General features: G+C 34.7%; 1 protein-coding gene across 4 annotated transcripts in view; it reads right to left on the bottom strand.

The window, feature by feature from the left end:
- The window catches only part of LOC131144065 (telomerase reverse transcriptase), a 120606-nt gene that overhangs the window by 29722 nt on the left and 78625 nt on the right, over positions 1-12259 (bottom strand). For all 4 annotated transcript variants that reach the window (XM_058092434.1, XM_058092433.1, XM_058092436.1 and 1 more), the window contains one exon: positions 840-2081. In XM_058092434.1, coding sequence (XP_057948417.1) covers positions 840-2081 — 1242 coding nt within the window. The remainder of the gene's footprint in view (positions 1-839; positions 2082-12259) is intronic.

Here is a 12259-nt window from a genome sequence, read left to right as displayed (position 1 = left end):
TAGTCTAGGAAGTATGAAAAATGTTATATGTAATCTATAGCCCAATGTAAAGAGCTTGTTAGTGAGAGTAAGACCTTTTTTATTGCTTTATCAAATATATCTATCTCGTGTTTCAACAAACAATCACTTTTAATTAGCTTCTAACTTGCTTTCAAATGATAGTTTTGCAACACAAATTCTTGCCTAGGCCTAGTGCCTCCATCAAATGTTAGATTGAGAACCACATCTTCTCATGGTGAACATGATCAATCAAAAACCAGAAAAAACAATGGCTGACAGACCCTTCCCTACCCTCTCTAAACAATCCCTTTGATCTTGACAGTTTGTTGAGAACCACTTCCTCTCACGGACAAACACGATCAATCAAAAACCAGCAAAAACAAAAGGGGAGAGAGAGAGAGAGAGAGTCCACAGTGAAATTATCATTATAAGCACAAAACATTTTTCATGGATTAAAATTTGGATTTGCTCTTAAGATGGAAGAAAAAAATTATTCTAAAATAATTACCAACCAATAACTAATTCTTTCCACTTCCTTGCAGAATCTGAAAGGTCTAGAGAGTTAACAAAATTATTGCTCAAAAACATAAGATTCTGCAGGAATATTAAAAGATGTATAATCACTCGTAGGAGCTTTGAAAAGAATGGTAAGGCATAAGAAAGAAATTGTTAGTACGTCAGCGCTTGGCATGGGCATCGACAATGACTGCTAAGGAACCAAAGATATGAAAGCACTATTAAATGACCAATTTGATTGCTAGAGATAATATTCAAAAAATTAAATAAATTAGTGACTTTTCTCAAGGAGCAATTCAAAAATTAAAAAGCAAAAGAAAAACCTGATCAGTAAGGACACAATGCAACGAATGAGAAGGCGCAGATGAGACATTTTTACAGCCAAGGCTGAAGCTTTGATCTGCTAATATTTGGTTCTTATAAACCGACAAAGATTTCTTTGTGCAGACAACTTGCTGAGACTGCTTCAGAAGATAATCATCTTTCTGAATGACATCATTCATTATGCTAAGCAGAAAATCCTGATCAATGGAATCAAACGCTTTCTGCACATCAGAAACAACAATGAATACATCAGGCAATCTTGATGATCTCTTCTTCAGGCCAATTACAAATGGACATAGCTTTCTGTAGACATCATTATAATCAAATACTGAAGAACCAAGCTTCTCTGGTGCTTTCATCCGTAAACCTTTTAAAACAACATGCAAATCATGAAGAACAAAATTCACAGACTTCGAACGATAAGATTTAACTATTTTTGTATGGCATTGTGATTTTTTATGCATTTCACTACACCGATCTTTCACAGTCATCACTGGTACTTTTGATGGTGCTTGAAGATTTGCAAGTGCCCTTACTCCATTTTCTTTTGGACGGAGTCTGAGCGCTGAAAAACCAAATGATCTGTTGCTTATAATCCTTCTAACAGATGCAGCATCCAAGACACTATACCTCTTATTTGTCAAGCTTGTGAGAGCATGGTTTGTCAGATTCTCCCAAACTGACTTCGGATAATAAAAGACATCTTTTTCCCCATGCTCACTTTCTGTAACATAGAAGTTGGCTTGCACTAATGGAACCACTAAATAAGAAAAGAACCAATAAATCCACCTTTCCAAAAGTTCATGTTTTGTAATTCTTGGGCACTCATTCAATTTGCAGCATGGCTTATGCTCATGCAGATGTCCCCTTGTATACTTTTGAATATGACTAATCATGCAGCTTGAAGAATGTTTACTTGATAGCACCAGAAATCTTGATGCTTTCAGTTTATGCAGGCATTGCTTCAGAGAGAACTTCTCATATCTTCGTAAATGAACAAATTTCGAAATATTTCTCCTCAAATTTCTCCAATTAGAAGCAGTTCCGAGCAAATCTTCAGGAACTATACTTCTACAAACAGCCCATATAAACGACACCACCTCACTTTTCAAGCAATAATATCTATTGGACTCAGACTGATGACAAAGGGCCTTGACAGTTTTCCTGCAACTCTTACTATTAAAACGGACATATTGCTGCAGTTGCAGAATTTTTTCCTGAACCCTCAAACATTCACTGCCCTGAAATAAAACTTTTCAAATGAATTATATTTTTCTACAATACAAAAAAAATGATATTTTATGAATGTACAATGAAATCAAATAAAATAAGTTACTAGGTTGCATGAGCTAAGATTTGAGTAAGTATATGAATAAGATTTTGTCTGCAGGAAAGAGCAAAGATTTGGGCATACAAAAGGATATAGCCATACCATTTATTGAACTTTTTTTTTATTTTGGATAATCAAAGAATTACACTAAAGAAGAGAAAATAATATATGACTCAAGAGAATAAAGCAGCCTGCAGTAATAAAAAAAATATGACAAGAAACCAAAAAAAAGAAAAAAAACAGAAAATAAAGATCAAAATAAATCTAGAAGACTAATATATGGTTGCAGGCCAGTCCCTTTGCTAGTCAGTCAAAGAAATGCCTCCAAACAAACCATTACCTGTAGCTTAAAACAACGCCAAAACTAGCTCCCTACTCCAAAAGTGATAAATAGAAAGAAAAGAAACCATGGAAAATTCTGGCCTCACATTCCAACCAAATAGACTAAATCACTGCAAAGTAAGCATTTTGCTGTTAGACCTTCCTTGTCGTTCCTTAAAACCCCTCGAAAATAGAATAGGCACACACTCCCCAAAGACGGAGGAAAAACTCTACAAAAATTTGCGTAATTATATGAATATCTTGTCAGCAGGAATCTTGTATATGGAAGTATATAAATCACATTGTTTATTGAGTTTCTCCCTAAAAAACACCAAACACATTCCAAATCTCTTAAGAGAAAGAGCGATGGAAAAAAATAAAAAATAAAAAAGCATTCTCACCACTCTCGCAAATTATTAGATAGCTCCACAACACGAGCAGCATGATCTTCTAATTTCAAGTCAGATTTAGTATTCACTATTCAGATCATTTTTAATAACTGACCTAGAAGCATTGACAGATTGATTGACCCCCACTACTAATGCCCCATCCTTCTGCTCTTGGAAAGAAATTTCTGGAAAAACACCTGCTGCTTTTTATGAAGAAATTGCTAAATCATAATCTTCCTTTTTTCACCATTTGCACAGTATCCAAATTGTCAAAGCATGAAACCCCTTCATCCTGTAACCCCATATCTCTGTCCTTTAGGAGAAACCAACTCTGGCCATACCTGGGACTCTCTACCAACATTTTATAATTGAGCCCAAACCAACAGAACTGTCTGCCTGCTTTACCTGTAAGGTCTCATAACAAGAGAGCCACAACACTTCACCAACTGGGCAATGTCTATTACAACTTTTAAAACAAGCCCATCCCTCTCCCAGCAGGCCCCACGATGTATCACAATTACTCATAGGCCCACGTATCTATAGCCCAACATTGATAGGCTGAACAGCCTGATAAGATATATTACCCATTAACCCTAGTGTAAGTGGACTAGAAATTCCACTACTTGTCTGGTCTAAACATTTCCATCTTCTTCATCTATGGTTCACAGGAAATCAAAGACCTGCATCTTGCTGAACTGCCACCACCACCACCTTTTCTCTTCGTTTGCACCCTGCCACTGCTGCCAGACTGCCTTTCCAATGAAAACCTTCTTTATTCCCACATCTTTCGCACTTCCATCCATGAACTGACAACTCCAAAGAAAATTTTCTCTAAACAACCTCAATCCATGGAATCTTACCCTTTCTTTCCCTTTGATACTAACTCTTTTAAGATCAGAGCCATTCAATTCCTTGCACCCTACAAAATCTTGCAACCCTCCCACAAAACTTCTCCAATCACCCCATTCCAAAAAGGAACAAAAACTGAAAACACATTCCCACAAGATCGAATCCAATGAAAGAGATCTACCAATCAGAGTCTGCCTAACTGCCACAACAAAATCAAATCAACCAAATTTCTTTCTCCGCATAAACCTGCTCAAATGAGACCACCAGGGTCTAACTCTGCAAGATCCATTGCACTGCCAACACAGGTGCCCTCACCTATCAATTTCTTTTCATATATTTTTGGTCAAAACTGCTAAACCTCCAACCCTTGTCCAATCTAGTAAGGATGGGAGCATTATGGAGACTAGATATGTAACAAAGATGGGAAAACTTGAAAAAATAAGCTTCCCCAATCCAAAGTGTTGGTCCCTTAGGAAACCCAAGAGGGGGGTGAACTGGGTTTTTTTATAATTTTTATGACACCTACTCCTTTTATCAAACTCTTGGTGAGTAATAGTCTAGTATGTATATTCTAGTGACTGCGCTGCGGAAGCTTAGATAAGAATAAGTTTATGTTCACTCACAACTCACCCTATATGCTTCAATAACCCAAGATAATGTATGAAATATGCACAAACACAACTGAGCAATTAATTCAATCAAATGACAATTAATGTAAGAGAGTAAGGAGAGAAATGCTCAAACTCTTTTATAGTCATACGATCTCCTTCACGAGCACCAACGGCCACTCCCTCGACCGAATCCAAGCCGAGGTTCCACTAGCAAATTTCTTGCCTTTCAACCGGGGCAAGAGCATAATTACAAGCCCTAACCTTTCACCGCGACTAGAATACAAAACGAGCCTTTCACCAGGGCTCAAACAACACTTACAATGATGAGAAATTACAAATGATAGGTGGCTTAGTATCTCTAAATAGATTGATGCCACAACTCAAGCTTACAACTTAAACTCTCTCAAAGGAATGAGACTTGGAACTCGGAGGGAGCTTAAACTAATGAAAATAACTTTTACAAGAAAGTGTTCCCTTAAGCAAGAACAAAACACTTTATCGCTTATAAATATGAAGGAGAATGGGAAAGCACCTTTATAGTGATTTCTCTTGTCCTTCTTCCTTGAAATTGGACTCCTTTTACAGCCAAAATTTTCCACAAGACGTTGGAGAAGTTTCGGCTCCATGTGATTAAATTTGGAGCTAAACAACCAATGATATCATAAGAAATATGATTTTTAGGTGAGATGGTATATTCTATAAAATCAAAAATGGTCATGTATATACCAAATAAATTCTATAAAAATCCATATTGACGTATCAACGAGTCTAATTTCCAATAAAAAAAGAATGACGCCAATTGGAGTAGACAGAGATAAAATTCAAATACTACAAATATGTTGAGCTGCTTTTATGACAGAGGTCAAAATCTGTTAGCTGATTTGTACAATTCATAACAAATAGAATATTTATTCAAATTAAGTGTGTCATATCATTCTAGAAGCCCCATAACGTCTACTTTCATATAAAAAAAGATTGAAATATTTTTAAAATTTCCACAATAAGATATGTCTAATTTACTGCAACATGCTTAGCAGTACAGAATGATCATATTGTATTAATTATTAATCCTACATTATAGCACCAAAACATCTACATGAAATTTTTTTGGAGAGAATGATGAGTCTAGTTTTATATGAAATAATATTATAATTTTTGGACTCATTTGGAATAAAATAAAGAATTAGATTCACAAATAGTACAGAATTATAGTCTGACTTTTTTTTTTCTAAGACATACGGTGCACTTTTACAAAAATACCCATTTTAACTCTACATATATAAGAGTCAAATTGAATGTTCTTGAAAAGATTTATGAGTTAATTTTTAAATATAAAGTTCATTGTCACATTTGGAGCTTTCAATAAAAATATATGTTCATTTTACTATATGATACTCGAGTTGGAACATTTGCTTTCTACTTAGGTATTAACATACTTAGCCCTAAATACAAAAAATGATTTCCATATATAAACATAAAAGGAAATAACTATCACATAATAATTCATGGAGCACAAATTCAAAAATGATTTCCATATATAAACACAAAATAAAATAACACATAAAAGAAAATAACTATCACATAATAATTCATGGAGCACAAATTCATATAGCACATGCACTAATTCTCATTTAATGATTTCCATATATAAATATAAAAGAAAATAACTATCACATAACAATTCATGGAGCACAAATTCATATAATAATTCTTATTTAATGATTTCCATATATAAACATAAAAGAAAATAACTATCACATGATAATTCATAGAGCACACAAATTCATATAACACATGCATTAATACTTATTTGTTTTGCCATCATCAAAATCAACATGAAACCTAGTGGGCCAACACAAAGATCATCCCAAAACTGAGATTACTAGCAACTTTATGTCTCGCGTGTGGAAAGAACTACAAAACCTGAGGAATGACATTCCGAGGACTAGTATGGAAAACACTCATTCAACTTTAGCATCCAACCCATTTTGTTGTAGTCCATATTTACTAGGAATCATGGAATCACCTTATGCCACAAGTTTCTCAAGGAAATCATCATAACCACTTTCCTTCTTATAAGCTATTGAAATTAAATTTTTATCTGACAACTTTATTTATTAAGCTTAAATCCATTTTTGTGTAATATAAAAATAAGTTTTTGCTTTTAACATAACGGTATAGATTCCAATATATAAACACGACATTTTCCTTGCACCATTTATTTTAATAAGAAAATAAAAAACTTTATTAAGAGATAGAATGCATACACACACACACATACAACATAAAAGAATAAGATGTTCACGGACAGAAAATTAAAAATAAAATACAGACAACTATTAGAAATCCACTTCACTTAAAAGCTTTAGTTGTTAGGTTGTGGGCCAACAACATATATCAAGCTTTAACACTTCCCCGCACGTGCAACCCAATAGCATGTGAAGAGATAAACACACGATAAAAAACACCCGTGATAGGAAACACAATAATTTTTTAAACACACACAATAAATGTGGGCAACAAGACTAGAACCCAGGACCTCCTGATAACCAGCTCTGATACCATGTTAGAGTACCACCTTACCTAAAAGCTTAAGTTATTAGGTTGTGGGCCAACAATGTACATCAAGCTTTAACAACAAAAAAGTAAACTTCATAGCTCCAGTCCCACCGAATGTAAGAAAAAGGAACTCTTGCAAAAAACATTGAAGCTCAAAGAGAGGTAATAAATCAACAAATAAATAAAAAGAGCCCTTCACAAAGCAAATGAAGAGGAAGAGAAGTGTCTTAAATATTAATGAATTCTTCTCCAATCCTAGCAAGTAAAGCATAGTCAAATAAAATCCTACAATCTTTCATTTGTAAACAGAGATTATCAAGAGAAACAAATCTTCCACAGAAGTAAGACAAAGCCAACATTCCTCATCAATGCTAAAAAGGAAATTCCACAATCTCCAAGCATACTAGATAACACGGCAACAATCTCTCTACTCTGCTTACATAACACACATATCGGGTAATAAATCATTACAAGGCCACCTTCTCTACAAACAACCATTGGAACTAATCCTATTGAGAATAATGCACCAAACAAAAGCCATAACTTTTGAGGAATGAGGAAAGTGTTGTAGATCTATAATAAATACAAGAATCAAAGAATAAAAATCAGTTGGCAGTTTTCCTGGAGACTTACGTACAGCTCCATATATTAATAAGAATAAATGTTTTAAGGACAAAAATATTCCCGCTCATGCAATCATGTTACTAAAATAACATATTTTTGCCCAATACTCCGCCATCAAGTTGGAGGTGTATAAATATCACCTAACCCAACTTGTTACAACCAATTAGACAAAGCAGGCTTAAATAAAGGCTTAGTGAAAACAACAGCTAACTAATCCATGATTTCATAAATAGAGTCCTCACTACTTTCTTCCATGCAACATCTCTCACAAAATGCATGTCAACTTCAATGTGCTTTGACCTTCGAAATATTAGATTCCTACGATATAAATGGCAGCTTGATTATAACAAAAACATATGTATTGGCTTCACTAAAAAGAATCTCATCTCTATTATAGATGCCAACCACATAAGCTCACTAACAATATAAGCCATGGCCCAGAATTCTGCTTCTACGCTGGATCATACTACAGTTGTTTGTTTCCTGCTACGCCATGTAACATGATTACCTCCCACAAATGCACATCATCCAGTAGTAGACCTTCGATCATCAAAAGAGCCAGCCCATTTGCATCAGAGTATACTTCTCTCAGTTTTTACTACATTTATATATCAAACCTTTGTCAGGAGAACCTTTGATATACAACAAAATTCTACAAATAGCATTTCAATGTGATTGCTTGGGATTTTCCACAAATTGACTGACCACCCCACTGCAAAAGATATGTCAAATCTAGTCATAATCAAGTAGATTAACTTACCCAACCAATTGTTTGTCTCGACATTCGATTTGACATCCCTAGATTACTTCAAGCTAGGAACTCTAGGACTATCAACTAATTTAGTTCCCAACAAACTAGACCCCCTTACCAAGTCCAAGATATATTTTCACAAAGACATATTCAAGCCTTTCCTGCATTGTAAAATCACAATACCAAGAAAGTAATGCAAAATGCCCAAGTCCTTGGTTTGAAATTTATCTCGAAGCCACCGTTTTACATCTGCAATCCCGCTTTAGTTTAATGTGGGGTGGATAAAATGGAGAAGTGCTTCAAGCATGTTTTATGATCGTAAAATACTCTTAAAATTAAAAGGAAAGTTTTATAGAACCACTAAAAGACAAGCTATGCTATATGGATCAAAATGTTGGGCAACTAAGAAACAACACATCCAAAATGTAGAAGTTGCCGAAATAAGAATGCTACGGTGGAAAAGTGGTTTAATGTTAAAAGATAAATTAAGGAATGAACATATTCACGTTAAGTTTGGTATAGCACCTGAAGAAGATAAGGGAGGGGCGGCTCAGGCAACTAAGATCACTGCTGCACTGAGGAGGATTCTTGTAGGCCTATGACAAATTATAGACTAGGAACTCATCAAGAAGTGATTCGGTTAGAAAGACCTTTCGAGGAGCAAGAAGTGCGGATAACTCTGTTCAGAATGTAAAGGGATAAGGCTTTTGGTCTAATGGGTTTAATATGGCATTTTTTCAGCATTGCTTGGGATGTGACTACGGGGTACTTATTGAAGGAATTTGATTAATTTTATTGGAATGAGATCTTGAGCAAAAGCATTAATTCCAATTCATCACTTTGGTACGATATATTAAGATTGCTAATATTAGACCTATAAGCTTAGTGGCTAGTGTGGAAAAGACTTGGTGAAGTGCCAGCTAATAGGTTGAGTGGTGTCCTAGAGGATACTATTTCTAAGGCTTAAAGTGCATTTGTAGTGCGTAGGGAGATTGTGGATGCTAGTGGTGGAAGTTCATAGGTGGAAACGGAAGGAGATTATACTTAAATTAGACTTTTAAAAACCTTTTCTAGTAAGTTGGAATATTTTGGATAATAATTTTGTAAGGAACAGGTTTGGAGAAAGGTAGCAATCCAGGATGACGGGTTGCTTGTCTTACGCTTTCCTCTCTGTTATAGTGAATGGTGAACCCAAATGATGTGTTTAATTTCTATACAAGTTTTTTCATACTTTCACTCTTATTTTTATGCTAGTTTGTGTTTAATTTTTATACAAGCTTTGTCATATTTTCACTCTTATTTTTATGCTAGTATGAGTTTAATTTTATTATTTATTAGAATTTTTTTTTATTTTTTTTTATTTTTGTTTAGGAATAAATAAATTAAAGGAGTCATGGGAATTAAGGAGGAAAATTTCCTTTTCAAATTCAAATTCCCTTCATCAAGAATCCTTTTCAAACTACAATTCCTCTCTCAAATTTCCTGAAACACCTTTGGTATTTGGAGTATAACTTTTTCTAGAGAACTCCAAAAAGGGCAATTTGGGTATCTACGAAAAGCTAAGAAAAAATCCCACAACTTTCGTGTTGAAGATTTTAAAAGATGGGAAGATCTCGACAAAAAAAATCGCACATCAAGGCAGCAGCAGAAAAGGAGGGGATTTGGAGAATCTTGTTTTGGGGACATAAGAAGGGAGGACGACCAAAGCTTTATAAAAGGATGGGATTCGAAGCTTCAAAAAAGGAGGATTTTCTTCACCCTTAAAGAGGAATTCAAAGCTTGGAAAAAGAAGAAGAAAAGAAAGGCTGAATTAGAGTTGTTGATGATTGAGATTCTCGATCTACATACAGTTTCCTTTTTAACTCCTTCATCTTCTCTTTGTACAATTTGCATTATGAATTCTAGAATTATTATGGTTTGTTTTGACTCTATTATGAGCTAATTGCTATTGCTAAGGCTACGATGTAATCTCTCCATGACAATTCCAAATCTCATTTTTATGTAATTATAATTTTATCATTCCTTTTGAGTATACATCATTGAGTTTAATGCTTTCAATTATCTGGCCAATAGTTGAGTGATTTGTTGTGCATGTTAATTCGAAGAGATGATGCACGTAGTTTAGCTTTGTATGATGTATGCCATGAATTAAATGAAAGACAGGATTGTGCCAACGTGATTTGTGCGGCTTTTATGTGAAATACTATTAATCTTAATGTACTCAAATGCTTTTAAATTTGCACAGACATATTGTAGGTTATCATATGTTAGGTAATTCTAATTCTACTCAAGAGAGTCTTAGATAAGTCAGAATATTTTGCCGTCAAATAGGATGATAATTGATGTATTGCATGATTCGGAATTGGGATTGGATTGGTTAGTGTTTTCCTCTTGGGTGAAATCTTCTTATTTTTAAGTATTTAGTTGATTAAATTTTTTTTTTTTTTCAGCCACCACTTTTCTTGATTTTCAAATAATTTAGAATTAGAACAATTTCAATAGTTAATAGGTAAATAGTCCTCATGGGTTCGACATCCTTCTTTATCACTATATTACTTGTTACGATTTTGTGCACTTGCGAATTTTCACAACACCAAATCTTGGTTTAAAGCATCGAGTAGTGTTAGAAAATGGGATCCATTATTTCCCTTCTTATTTGTTTTTGTCATAAATTTCTGGAGTAGAATGGTAGACAAGGCAGTTGGTAAGGGTCTTGTGAAAGAGTTGGAAGTGGATAAAGAGGGCGTTGTTGTGTCCCACTTTCACTTTGCCAATGATACTGTGTTTTTCTTAGGTGATCATAGAGATTCATTTTTGAATGTTCTGATTCTTCTTCAAATCTTTCAGTAGGTTTCTAGGCTTATTAATTCGGCAAAGAGTGGTATTTGTTCTACTAATATGAGTTTCTGTAGAACTAGAGTTGGTTTCATTAACAGGCTGTGGTATTTTGGATTGTCCCTGGCCTTATTTAGGGGTCTGGTAATCCTATTTTGGTGGCTTTTTGGGATCCAGCATTAGAGAGGATGTCCAAGCATTTGGATGGGCTGAAAGTTCCATTATTTTCTGTAAGAGGCCGCATTACTCTTATCCACAGCTTGCCTTACCAGTATTCCACAATATTACTAATCTATTATGACATATTTCCTTTGGTTTCAGGAGAATAGGATTACTTGGTTAGTTGGCAGGTTGTCCGTAGGTCTAAGCTGGATGCAGTTTGGGTCTTGGAAAGTTGGTGTCTAAAAATACTATTCATATGACCATCAAAAAAAAATAAAAACAAAACACTACTCATATGGCTAAATGGCTTTAGCAGTTTCCCTTAGAGCAGTCCTCTCTTCGCCATAGTCATTGAGAAAAAATTTTGGCTTGCATGTGAATGGGTGGGATGCTAATTTGGGATGTATGGAGAGCCCATGGAGGTTTACCTCTCAGATTTACTCCCTCTTCCTTCCTCACTATTTTTGTTAGAGTAATGGTCCTCGAATTCGTTTTTGGGACAATGGTAATACAGTATTGTTCATTCTTTTTCCTCGTCTTTACCACTTGATTTGGGGGCATAATGATGTTATTTCCTCTTTTTGCTTTTAATTCCTGATGGTCATACACCTTGGACATCCACTTTTGTAGAACTCTAAATGATAGTAAGGTGGAGTAGCTTTCTTCTTTGTCATTGTGATATCCTTAGACTCTTCACGGTTTATTCTTGCAAATCTTTCTTTGATTCTTTGACTAATGCTAATATCTCCTTTCCACTCCAAAAAAGTATTTAGAATGCTAAAATTGCTTTAACTGGTTGGTTGTTCTTAATAGAGTTAACAACAATAATCTGTTGCAGAATAGGAGACCTTCAAAGGCACTTTCTCCTGATGCATGCCCATTACTTTTCGATAGTTCAAAAGCAGCTTCACATCTGTTTTTGCACTAGGCCTTTGCTTGAAAGACTTGGAATAAGCTTTTTGGCCTATTGAGAGAAAATTCGTTTGTC

Source organism: Malania oleifera, chromosome 12 (genome assembly GCF_029873635.1).
Source record: "Malania oleifera isolate guangnan ecotype guangnan chromosome 12, ASM2987363v1, whole genome shotgun sequence".
Classification (NCBI taxonomy): Eukaryota; Viridiplantae; Streptophyta; class Magnoliopsida; order Santalales; family Ximeniaceae; genus Malania; species Malania oleifera.
This window is presented reverse-complemented; position numbering and strand designations above follow the sequence as displayed.